The following is a 12690-nucleotide window of genomic DNA, read 5'->3' on the forward strand; positions in this document are numbered from 1 at the left end:
CCAATTAAGGGGCAATTTAACGTGGCCAATCTACCTATCCTGCACATCTTTGGGTTGTGGGGGTGAAACCCACGCAAACACGGGGAGAATGTGCAGACTCCACACGGACAGTGACCCAGAGCCGGGATCAAACCTGGGACCTCGACGCCGTGAGGCAGCAGGGCTAACCCACTGCGCCACCGTGCTGCCTTCGCTCTCTCCTATTCCCAGTTTGATGAAGCTGCTCTCTTTAATTCCCAGTTTAATGAAGCTGCTCTCTATTATCCCAGTTTCACGAAGCTGCTTGCTCCGATTCCCAGTGTGATGAAGCTGATCTCTCCTATTCCCAGGTTGATGAAGCTGCTCTCTCCGATCCCCAGTGTGATGAAGTTGCTCTCTCCGATCCCCAGTGTGATGAAGCTGATCTCCCCTATTCCCAGGTTGATGAAGTTGCTCTCTCCGATTTCCAGTTTGATGAAGCTGATCTCTCCTATTCCCAGGTTGATGAAGCTGCTCTCTCCGATTCCCAGTTTGATGAAGCTGATCTCTCCTATTCCCAGGTTGATGAAGCTGCTCTCTGCTATTCCTGGTTTGATGAAGCTGCTCTTTTCTATTCCTAGTTTGATGATGATGATGCTCTCTCCTATTCCCAGTTTGATGAAGCTGCTCTCTCCGATTCCCAGTTTGATGAAGCTGCTCTCGCCTATTCCCAGTTTGATGAAGCTGCTCTCTCCTATTCCCAGTTTGATGATGGAGCTGCTCACTCCAATCCCCAGTTTGATATAAGCTGCTCGCTCCTATTCCCTGTTTGGTGATGCTGCTCTCTCCTATTTCCTGTTTGATAAAGCTGTTCTCTTCTTCCCCGTTTGATGATGAAGCTGCACTCTCCTATTTCCAGTTTGATGATGGAGCTGCTCTTTCCTATTCCCAGTTTGATGAAGCTGTTCGCTCCTATTCCCAGTTTGATGATAAAGCTGCTCGCTCCTATTCCCAGTTTGATATAAGCTGCTCGCTCTTATTCCCAGTTTGATGATGAAGCTGCTCTCTCCTTTCCCAGTTTGATGATGGAGCTGCTCACCCCAATTCCCAGTTTGATATAAGCTGCTCGCTCTTATTCCCAGTTTGATGATGAAGCTGCTCTCTCCTTTCCCAGTTTGATAATGATCCAATCTGCTATTCCCAGTTTGATGAAGCTGCTTTCGCTATTCCCAATTTGATGAAGCTGCTCCCCATTCCCAGTTTGATGATGAAACTGCTCTCTTCTATTCCCAATATGATGATGAAGCTGCTCGCTCCTATTCCCAGTTTGATGATGAAGCTGCTCGCTCCTGTTCCCAGTGTGATGAAGTTGATCTCTCCTATTCCCAGTTTGATGATGCAGCTCCCTCCTATTCCCAATTTGATGAAACTGCTCCCTATTATTCCCAGTTTTATGAAGCTGCTCGCTCCCATTCCCAGCTTGATGATGAAGCTGCTCTCTCCTATTCCCAGTTTGATAATGATCCAATCTGCTATTCGCAGGTTTATGAAGCTGCTCTCTGCTATTCCCAGTTTGATGCTGAAGCTGCTCTGCTCCTATTCCCAGTTTGATGAAGCTGCTCTCTCCTATTCCCAGTTCAATGCTGAAGCTGCTCGCTCCTATTCCCAGTTTGATGATGAAGCTGCTCGCTCCTGTTCCCAGTGTGATGAAGCTGATCTCTCCTATTCCCAGTTTGATGATGCAGCTCCCTCCTATTCCCAATTTGATGAAACTGCTCCCTATTATTCCCAGTTTGATGAAGCTGCTCGCTCCCATTCCCAGCTTGATGATGAAGCTGCTCTCTCCTATTCCCAGTTTGATAATGATCCAATCTGCTATTCGCAGGTTTATGAAGCTGCTCTCTGCTATTCCCAGTTTGATGCTGAAGCTGCTTGCTCCTATTCCCAGTTTGATAAAGCTGCTCTCTCCTATTCCCAGTTTGATGCTGAAGCTGCTCGCTCCTATTCCCAGTTTGATGCTGAAGCTGCTCGCTCTTATTCCCAGTGTGATGATGATGCTCTCTGGTATTCCCAGTTTGATGCTGAAGCTGCTCGCTCCTATTCCCATTTTGATGAGGAAGCTGCTCTCTCCTATTCCCAGTTCGATGGTGAAGCTGCTCTCTCCTATTCCCAGTTTGATGATGATGCTCTCTTCTATTCCCAGTTCGATGGTGAAGCTGCTCTCTCCTATTCCCAGTTTGATGAAGCTGCTCTCTTCTATTCCCAGCTCGATGGTGAAGCTGCTCTCTCCTATTCCCAGTTTGATGAAGCTTCTCTCTTCTATTCCCAGTTCGATGGTGAAGCTGCTCTCTCCTATTCCCAGTTTGATGAAGCTGCTCTCTTCTATTCCCAGTTCGATGGTGAAGCTGCTCTCTCCTATTCCCAGTTTGATGAAGCTGCTCTCTCCTATTCCCAGTTCGATGGTGAAGCTGCTCTCTCCTATTCCCAGTTTGATGAAGCTGCTCTCTCCTATTCCCAGTTCAATGGTGAAGCTGCTCTCTCCTATTCCCAGTTTGGTGAAGCTGCTCTCTCCTATTCCCAGTTTGGTGAAACTGCTCTCTCCTATTCCCAGTTTGATGGTGAAGCTGCTCTCTCCTATTCCCAGTTGGTGATCAAGCTGCTCGTTCCTATTCCTAGTTTGATGATGAAGCTGTTTTCTCCTATTCCCAGTTTGATGAAGCTGCTATCTTCTATTCCCAGTTCGATGGTGAAGCTGCTCTCTCCTATTCCCAGTTTGATGAAGCTGCTCTCTTCTATTCCCAGTTCGATGGTGAAGCTGCTCTCTCCTATTCCCAGTTTGGTGAAGCTGCTCTCTCCTATTCCCAGTTCGATGGTGAAGCTGCTCTCTCCTATTCCCAGTTTGGTGAAGCTGCTCTCTCCTATTCCCAGTTTGGTGAAACTGCTCTCTCCTATTCCCAGTTTGATGGTGAAGCTGCTCTATCCTATTCCCAGTTGGTGATCAAGCTGCTCTCTCCTATTCCCAGTTGGTGATCAAGCTGCTCGTTCCTATTCCTAGTTGAATGATGAAGCTGTTTTCTCCTATTCCCAGTTTGATGAAGCTGCTCTCTTCTATTCCCAGTTCGATGGTGAAGCTGCTCCCCATTCCCAGTTTGATGATGAAACTGCTCTCTTCTATTCCCAATATGATGATGAAGCTGCTCGCTCCTATTCCCAATTTGATGAAGCTGCTCCCCATTCCCAGTTTGATGATGAAACTGCTCTCTTCTATTCCCAATATGATGATGAAGCTGCTCGCTCCTATTCCCAGTTTGATGATGAAGCTGCTCGCTCCTCTTCCCAGTGTGATGAAGCTGATCTCTCCTATTCCCAGTTTGATGATGCAGCTCCCTCCTATTCCCAATTTGATGAAACTGCTCCCTATTATTCCCAGTTTGATGAAGCTGCTCGCTCCCATTTCCAGCTTGATGATGAAGCTGCTCTCTCCTATTCCCAGTTTGATAATGATCCAATCTGCTATTCGCAGGTTTATGAAGCTGCTCTCTGCTATTCCCAGTTTGATGCTGAAACTGCTTGCTTCTATTCCCAGTTTGATAAAGCTGCTCTCTCCTATTCCCAGTTTGATGCTGAAGCTGCTCGCTCCTATTCCCAGTTTGATGCTGAAGCTGCTCGCTCCTATTCCCAGTGTGATGATGATGCTCTCTGGTATTCCCAGTTTGATGCTGAAGCTGCTCGCTCCTATTCCCATTTTGATGAGCAAGCTGCTCTCTCCTATTCCTAGTTCGATGGTGAAGCTGCTCTCTCCTATTCCCAGTTTGATGATGATGCTCTCTTCTATTCCCAGTTCGATGGTGAATCTGCTCTCTCCTATTCCCAGTTTGATGAAGCTGCTCTCTTCTATTCCCAGTTCGATGAAGCTGCTCTCTCCAATTCCCAGTTTGATGAAGCTGCTCTCTCCTATTCCCAGTTCGATGGTGAAGCTGCTCTCTCCTATTCCCAGTTTGATGAAGCTGCTCTCTCCTATTCCCAGTTCGGTGAAACTGCTCTCTCCTATTCCCAGTTTGATGGTGAAGCTGCTCTCTCCTATTCCCATTTTGATGAGGAAGCTGCTCTCTCCTATTCCCAGTTTGGTGAAGCTGCTCTCTCCTATTCCCATTTTGATGAGGAAGCTGCTCTCTCCTATTCCCAGTTTGGTGAAGCTGCTCTCTCCTATTCCCAGTTTGATGAAGCTGCTCTCTCCAATTCCCAGTTGGTGATCAAGCTGCTCTCTCCTATTCCCAGTTGGTGATCAAGCTGCTCGTTCCTATTCCTAGTTTGATGATGAAGCTGTTTTCTCCTATTCCCAGTTTGATGAAGCTGCTCTCTCCTATTCCCAGTTTGATGATGATGCTCTCTTCTATTCCCAGTTCGATGGTGAAGCTGCTCTCTCCTATTCCCAGTTTGATGGTGAAGCTGCTCTCTCCTATTCCCATTTTGATGAGGAAGCTGCTCTCTCCTATTCCCAGTTTGGTGAAGCTGCTCTCTCCTATTCCCATTTTGATGAGGAAGCTGCTCTCTCCTATTCCCATTTTGATGAGGAATCTGCTCTCTCCTATTCCCAGTTTGGTGAAGCTGCTCTCTCCTATTCCCAGTTTGATGAAGCTGCTCTCTCCTATTCCCAGTTGGTGATCAAGCTGCTCTCTCCTATTCCCAGTTGGTGATCAAGCTGCTCGTTCCTATTCCTAGTTTGATGATGAAGCTGTTTTCTCCTATTCCCAGTTTGATGAAGCTGCTCTCTCCTATTCCCAGTTTGATGATGATGCTCTCTTCTATTCCCAGTTCGATGGTGAACCTGCTCTCTCCTATTCCCAGTTTGGTGAAGCTGCTCTCTCCTATTCCCAGTTCGATGGTGAAGCTGCTCTCTCCTATTCCCAGTTTGATGAAGCTGCTCTCTCCTATTCCCAGTTTGGTGAAGCTGCTCTCTCCTATTCCCAGTTTGGTGAAGCTGCTCTCTCCTATTCCCAGTTTGATGGTGAAGCTGCTCTCTCCTATTCCCTGTTTGGTGAAGCTGCTCTCTCCTATTCCCAGTTTGGTGAAGCTGCTCTCTCCTATTCCCAGTTTGATGGTGAAGCTGCTCTCTCCTATTCCCAGTTTGGTGAAGCTGCTCTCTCCTATTCCCAGTTTGATGAAGCTGCTCTCTCCTATTCCCAGTTTGGTGAAGCTGCTCTCTCCTATTCCCAGTTTGGTGAAGCTGCTCTCTCCTATTCCCAGTTCGATGGTGAAGCTGCTCCCCATTCCCAGTTTGATGATGAAACTGCTCTCTTCTATTCCCAATATGATGATGAAGCTGCTCGCTCCTATTCCCAATTTGATGAAGCTGCTCCCCATTCCCAGTTTGATGATGAAACTGCTCTCTTCTATTCCCAATATGATGATGAAGCTGCTCGCTCCTATTCCCAGTTTGATGATGAAGCTGCTCGCTCCTGTTCCCAGTGTGATGAAGCTGATCTCTCCTATTCCCAGTTTGATGATGCAGCTCCCTCCTATTCCCAATTTGATGAAACTGCTCCCTATTATTCCCAGTTTGATGAAGCTGCTCGCTCCCATTTCCAGCTTGATGATGAAGCTGCTCTCTCCTATTCCCAGTTTGATAATGATCCAATCTGCTATTCGCAGGTTTATGAAGCTGCTCTCTGCTATTCCCAGTTTGATGCTGAAACTGCTTGCTTCTATTCCCAGTTTGATAAAGCTGCTCTCTCCTATTCCCAGTTTGATGCTGAAGCTGCTCGCTCCTATTCCCAGTTTGATGCTGAAGCTGCTCGCTCCTATTCCCATTTTGATGAGGAAGCTACTCTCTCCTATTCCCAGTTCGATGGTGAATCTGCTCTCTCCTATTCCCAGTTTGATGAAGCTGCTCTCTTCTATTCCCAGTTCGATGAAGCTGCTCTCTTCTATTCCCAGTTCGATGGTGAAGCTGCTCTCTCCTATTCCCAGTTTGATGAAGCTGCTCTCTCCTATTCCCAGTTCGATGGTGAAGCTGCTCTCTCCTATTCCCAGTTTGATGAAGCTGCTCTCTCCTATTCCCAGTTCGGTGAAACTGCTCTCTCCTATTCCCAGTTTGATGGTGAAGCTGCTCTCTCCTATTCCCATTTTGATGAGGAAGCTGCTCTCTCCTATTCCCAGTTTGGTTAAGCTGCTCTCTCCTATTCCCATTTTGATGAGGAAGCTGCTCTCTCCTATTCCCAGTTTGGTGAAGCTGCTCTCTCCTATTCCCAGTTTGATGAAGCTGCTCTCTCCTATTCCCAGTTGGTGATCAAGCTGCTCTCTCCTATTCCCAGTTGGTGATCAAGCTGCTCGTTCCTATTCCTAGTTTGATGATGAAGCTGTTTTCTCCTATTCCCAGTTTGATGAAGCTGCTCTCTCCTATTCCCAGTTTGATGATGATGCTCTCTTCTATTCCCAGTTCGATGGTGAAGCTGCTCTCTCCTATTCCCAGTTTGGTGAAGCTGCTCTCTCCTATTCCCAGTTCGATGGTAAAGCTGCTCTCTCCTATTCCCAGTTTGATGAAGCTGCTCTCTCCTATTCCCAGTTTGGTGAAGCTGCTCTCTCCTATTCCCAGTTTGGTGAAGCTGCTCTCTCCTATTCCCAGTTTGATGGTGAAGCTGCTCTCTCCTATTCCCTGTTTGGTGAAGCTGCACTCTCCTATTCCCAGTTTGGTGAAGCTGCTCTCTCCTATTCCCAGTTTGATGGTGAAGCTGCTCTCTCCTATTCCCAGTTTGGTGAAGCTGCTCTCTCCTATTCCCAGTTTGATGAAGCTGCTCTCTCCTATTCCCAGTTTGGTGAAGCTGCTCTCTCCTATTCCCAGTTTGGTGAAGCTGCTCTCTCCTATTCCCAGTTCGATGGTGAAGCTGCTCCCCATTCCCAGTTTGATGATGAAACTGCTCTCTTCTATTCCCAATATGATGATGAAGCTGCTCGCTCCTATTCCCAATTTGATGAAGCTGCTCCCCATTCCCAGTTTGATGATGAAACTGCTCTCTTCTATTCCCAATATGATGATGAAGCTGCTCGCTCCTATTCCCAGTTTGATGATGAAGCTGCTCGCTCCTGTTCCCAGTGTGATGAAGCTGATCTCTCCTATTCCCAGTTTGATGATGCAGCTCCCTCCTATTCCCAATTTGATGAAACTGCTCCCTATTATTCCCAGTTTGATGAAGCTGCTCGCTCCCATTTCCAGCTTGATGATGAAGCTGCTCTCTCCTATTCCCAGTTTGATAATGATCCAATCTGCTATTCGCAGGTTTATGAAGCTGCTCTCTGCTATTCCCAGTTTGATGCTGAAACTGCTTGCTTCTATTCCCAGTTTGATAAAGCTGCTCTCTCCTATTCCCAGTTTGATGCTGAAGCTGCTTGCTCCTATTCCCAGTTTGATGCTGAAGCTGCTCGCTCCTATTCCCAGTGTGATGATGATGCTCTCTGGTATTCCCAGTTTGATGCTGAAGCTGCTCGCTCCTATTCCCATTTTGATGAGGAAGCTGCTCTCTCCTATTCCCAGTTCGATGGTGAAGCTGCTCTCTCCTATTCCCAGTTTGATGATGATGCTCTCTTCTATTCCCAGTTCGATGGTGAATCTGCTCTCTCCTATTCCCAGTTTGATGAAGCTGCTCTCTTCTATTCCCAGTTCGATGAAGCTGCTCTCTTCTATTCCCAGTTCGATGGTGAAGCTGCTCTCTCCTATTCCCAGTTTGATGAAGCTGCTCTCTCCTATTCCCAGTTCGATGGTGAAGCTGCTCTCTCCTATTCCCAGTTTGATGAAGCTGCTCTCTCCTATTCCCAGTTCGGTGAAACTGCTCTCTCCTATTCCCAGTTTGATGGTGAAGCTGCTCTCTCCTATTCCCATTTTGATGAGGAAGCTGCTCTCTCCTATTCCCAGTTTGGTGAAGCTGCTCTCTCCTATTCCCATTTTGATGAGGAAGCTGCTCTCTCCTATTCCCAGTTTGGTGAAGCTGCTCTCTCCTATTCCCAGTTTGATGAAGCTGCTCTCTCCTATTCCCAGTTGGTGATCAAGCTGCTCTCTCCTATTCCCAGTTGGTGATCAAGCTGCTCGTTCCTATTCCTAGTTTGATGATGAAGCTGTTTTCTCCTATTCCCAGTTTGATGAAGCTGCTCTCTCCTATTCCCAGTTTGATGATGATGCTCTCTTCTATTCCCAGTTCGATGGTGAAGCTGCTCTCTCCTATTCCCAGTTTGGTGAAGCTGCTCTCTCCTATTCCCAGTTCGATGGTGAAGCTGCTCTCTCCTATTCCCAGTTTGATGAAGCTGCTCTCTCCTATTCCCAGTTTGGTGAAGCTGCTCTCTCCTATTCCCAGTTTGGTGAAGCTGCTCTCTCCTATTCCCAGTTTGATGGTGAAGCTGCTCTCTCCTATTCCCTGTTTGGTGAAGCTGCTCTCTCCTATTCCCAGTTTGGTGAAGCTGCTCTCTCCTATTCCCAGTTTGATGGTGAAGCTGCTCTCTCCTATTCCCAGTTTGGTGAAGCTGCTCTCTCCTATTCCCAGTTCGATGGTGAAGCTGCTCTCTCCTATTCCCAGTTTGATGAAGCTGCTCTCTCCTATTCCCAGTTTGATGAAGCTGCTCTCTCCTATTCCCAGTTGCTGATCAAGCTGCTCTCTTCTATTCCCAGTTGGTGATCAAGCTGCTCGTTCCTATTCCTAGTTTGATGATGAAGCTGTTTTCTCCTATTCCCAGTTTGATGTAGCTGCTCCCTTCTATTCCCAGTTCGATGGTGAAGCTGCTCTCTCCTATTCCCAGTTTGGTGAAGCTGCTCTCTCCTATTCCCAGTTTGGTGAAGCTGCTCTCTCCTATTCCCAGTTCGATGGTGAAGCTGTTTTCTCCTATTCCCAGTTTGATGAAGCTGCTCCCTTCTATTCCCAGTTCGATGGTGAAGCTGCTCTCTCCTATTCCCAGTTTGATGAAGCTGCTCTCTCCTATTCCCAGTTTGGTGAAGCTGCTCTCTCCTATTCCCAGTTTGGTGAAGCTGCTCTCTCCTATTCCCAGTTTGGTGAAGCTGCTCTCTCCTATTCCCAGTTTGATGGTGAAGCTGCTCTCTCCTATTCCCAGTTTGGTGAAGCTGCTCTCTCCTATTCCCAGTTTGATGGTGAAGCTGCTCTCTCCTATTCCCAGTTTGATGGTGAAGCTGCTCTCTCCTATTCCCAGTTTGGTGAAGCTGCTCTCTCCTATTCCCAGTTTGATGGTGAAGGTGCTCACTCCTATTCCCATTTTGATGAGGAAGCTGCTCTCTCCTATTCCCAGTTTGGTGAAGCTGCTCTCTCCTATTCCCAGTTTGATGAAGCTGCTCTCTTCTATTCCCAGTTCGATGAAGCTGCTCTCTTCTATTCCCAGTTCGATGGTGAAGCTGCTCTCTCCTATTCCCAGTTCGGTGAAACTGCTCTCTCCTATTCCCAGTTTGATGGTGAAGCTGCTCTCTCCTATTCCCAGTTTGATGAGGAAGCTGCTCTCTCCTATTCCCAGTTTGGTGAAGCCACTCTCTCCTATTCCCATTTTGATGAGGAAGCTGCTCTCTCCTATTCCCAGTTTGGTGAAGCTGCTCTCTCCTATTCCCATTTTGATGAGGAAGCTGCTCTCTCCTATTCCCAGTTTGGTGAAGCTGCTCTCTCCTATTCCCAGTTTGATGAAGCTGCTCTCTCCTATTCCCAGTTGGTGATCAAGCTGCTCTCTTCTATTCCCAGTTGGTGATCAAGCTGCTCGTTCCTATTCCTAGTTTGATGATGAAGCTGTTTTCTCCTATTCCCAGTTTGATGAAGCTGCTCTCTTCTATTCCCGGTTCGATGGTGAAGCTGCTCTCTCCTATTCCCAGTTTGGTGAAGCTGCTCTCTCCTATTCCCAGTTTGATGGTGAAGCTGCTCTCTCCTATTCCCAGTTTGGTGAAGCTGCTCTCTCCTATTCCCAGTTTGGTGAAGCTGCTCTCTCCTATTCCTAGTTTGGTGAAGCTTCTCTCTCCTATTCCCAGTTTGATGAAGCTGCTCTCTCCTATTCCCAGTTTGGTGAAGCTGCTCTCTCCTATTCCCAGTTTGGTGAAGCTGCTCTTTCCTATTCCCAGTTTGGTGAAGCTGCTCTCTCCTATTCCCAGTTTGATGGTGAAGCTGCTCTCTCCTATTCCCATTTTGATGAGGAAGCTGCTCTCTCCTATTCCCAGTTTGGTGAAGCTGCTCTCTCCTATTCCCAGTTTGATGGTGAAGCTGCTCTCTCCTATTCCCATTTTGATGAGGAAGCTGCTCTCTCCTATTCCCAGTTTGGTGAAGCTGCTCTCTCCTATTCCCAGTTTGATGAAGCTGCTCTCTCCTATTCCCAGTTGGTGATCAAGCTGCTCGTTCCTATTCCTAGTTTGATGATGAAGCTGTTTTCTCCTATTCCCAGTTTGATGAAGCTGCTCTCTTCTATTCCCTGTTCGATGGTGAAGCTGCTCTCTCCTATTCCCAGTTTGGTGAAGCTGCTCTCTCCTATTCCCAGTTTGGTGAAACTGCTCTCTCCTATTCCCAGTTTGGTGAAGCTGCTCTCTCCTATTCCCAGTTTGATGGTGAAGCTACTCTCTCCTATTCCCAGTTTGGTGAAGCTGCTCTCTCCTATTCCCAGTTTGATGGTGAAGCTGCTCTCTCCTATTCCCAGTTTGATGGTGAAGCTGCTCTCTCCTATTCCCAGTTTGATGGTGAAGCTGCTCTCTCCTATTCCCAGTTTGATGAAGCTGCTCTCTTCTATTCCCAGTTGGTGATCAAGCTGCTCGTTCCTATTCCCAGTTTGGTGAAGCTGCTCTCTCCTATTCCCAGTTTGGTGAAGCTGCTCTCTCCTATTCCCATTTTGATGAGGAATCTGCTCTCTCCTATTCCCAGTTTGGTGAAGCTGCTCTCTCCTATTCCCAGTTTGATGAAGCTGCTCTCTCCTATTCCCAGTTGGTGATCAAGCTGCTCTCTCCTATTCCCAGTTGGTGATCAAGCTGCTCGTTCCTATTCCTAGTTTGATGATGAAGCTGTTTTCTCCTATTCCCAGTGTGATGAAGCTGCTCTCTCCTATTCCCTGTTTGGGAAACTTCTCTCTCCAAGCTGCTCTCTCCTATTCCCATTTTAATGGTGATGGCTTGTCTGCTGCCAGATGTAATAAAGACTCGGTTCAATTTCTAAAGAGTGTTACTTACATATGCAGATTCCTCAGCAGATCGAAACTGAGGTGCAGACTTCGCACTTCTGCTCTCAACGCTTCCAATGATGTTTCCTTGTCCTCGCCCTCCACCTCTCTCTGCAGTTTGTTCAACGTATTAGGCAGTATTTGGCTTGGTTTGACAGCAGTCGCATGGAGCATTTTATATGCGGGTGGCTCAGACAGTTGGCTGGTTGGAGCCGTCACCCTCGCCGGCATTGTCGGGTGTGGTGACCACTTGACATCCTGCTGCAGACGGTTGAAGAAAAAGAGAGAATGAAATCTGCTGCAGGCCCCATGAACCCACAAAGAGAATGAAAACAAATGTAAAGCTAAGGGTATTTACTAGAGAGGTGCCAGGATGAGGGGCTCCATTCAGTTGGAGACCTGAGAGAAACTAGGATTGTATTCCTTTGAGCAGAAACCATTAGGAGAGATTTAGTTCAATAAAAAGGGAAAAACTGTATCCGTTGGCAGAAAGATCATGAAGGACATGGTTCAAGGTAATCATCTAAAGAACAGGGGGAAAATTAGGAGAATTATTTTTTATGGAATGATTTGTCACAATCTGAAATGCACTGCCTGCAACATTGTTGTAAACAGATGCAATAAATAATTTAAAAAGAGCAGGGTATTGGAACTAATTAGATGGTTCTTTGAAAGAGCTGGCACAGGCAGATTGGGCCAAATGGCCTCTTTTTACCCTGCAAGGTGCTGCGATTGCCTCAGAGGCTATTTGTCGTCAGTGCCATGTTGTGCCATGTGAGAAGCAGATCATACGGATAGCTAATGTCAAGGCCTCGGCCAGTGCGGCTCCACCACCAGATGCACAAAGTGCTGACTACCCCTGTGAGGTTCTCTCTCAGCTTAAAATCCTGTTATCTTCCTGCAACTCTGGGGATAGGAGAGGATTTGCTTGAGTGCAAATTGCAGCCATATAAATTCCCATTCTCCTATCCGGTGAAGTGCCTCTGGAACACCAACTATCCTCGGGAGGAAAATTTAAAGGGAAAAAAACTAACGGAGAATGAGGAAGTGAATAAAGTTAAAAATCTTTTAATGACATAAGTTAACGTTACTTGTTAAACCAAAACGTTTACTGCAGCACATGGTATTCATGTTAAATATCTGTAAAACCATCCAGTGTGTTCAAACTCCACAATACCAGTGCCAAAAAAGTATTGCATATCTACCCGGATGGTCATATAAAGCACCATCCCAAACATAGAATCCCTCCAGTGCAAAAAAAGGCCATTCAATCCATCGAGTCTACACCAATCCTATGAAAGAGCACCCTACCTAGTCCCAAACCCCACACTATCCACCTAGGGCCAATTTATCAGGGCCAATTTATCATGGCCAATCCACCTAACCTGCACATCTTTGGATTGTGAGCGGAAACGGGAGCACCCGGAGGAAACCCACGCAGACACGGGGAGAAAGTGCAGACTCCACACAGACAGTCACCCGAGGCTGGAATTGAACCCGGGTACCTGTACTGCGAGGCAGCAGTGTTAACCACTGTGTCACTGTGCCGCCCTATCTTGG

General features: G+C 47.1%; 1 protein-coding gene across 4 annotated transcripts in view; it reads right to left on the reverse strand.

Moving 5' to 3' along the window:
* Positions 1-12690, reverse strand: part of sh3d21 (SH3 domain containing 21) — a 145249-nt gene that overhangs the window by 3386 nt on the left and 129173 nt on the right. For 3 of the 4 annotated variants that reach the window (XM_038801555.1, XM_038801582.1, XM_038801571.1), the window contains one exon: positions 11141-11391. In XM_038801555.1, the coding sequence (XP_038657483.1) occupies positions 11141-11391 (251 nt within the window). The remainder of the gene's footprint in view (positions 1-11140; positions 11392-12690) is intronic. The other variant, XM_038801562.1, reaches the window with a different exon arrangement.

This window comes from Scyliorhinus canicula, chromosome 1 (genome assembly GCF_902713615.1).
Source record: "Scyliorhinus canicula chromosome 1, sScyCan1.1, whole genome shotgun sequence".
Lineage (NCBI taxonomy): Eukaryota > Metazoa > Chordata > Chondrichthyes > Carcharhiniformes > Scyliorhinidae > Scyliorhinus > Scyliorhinus canicula.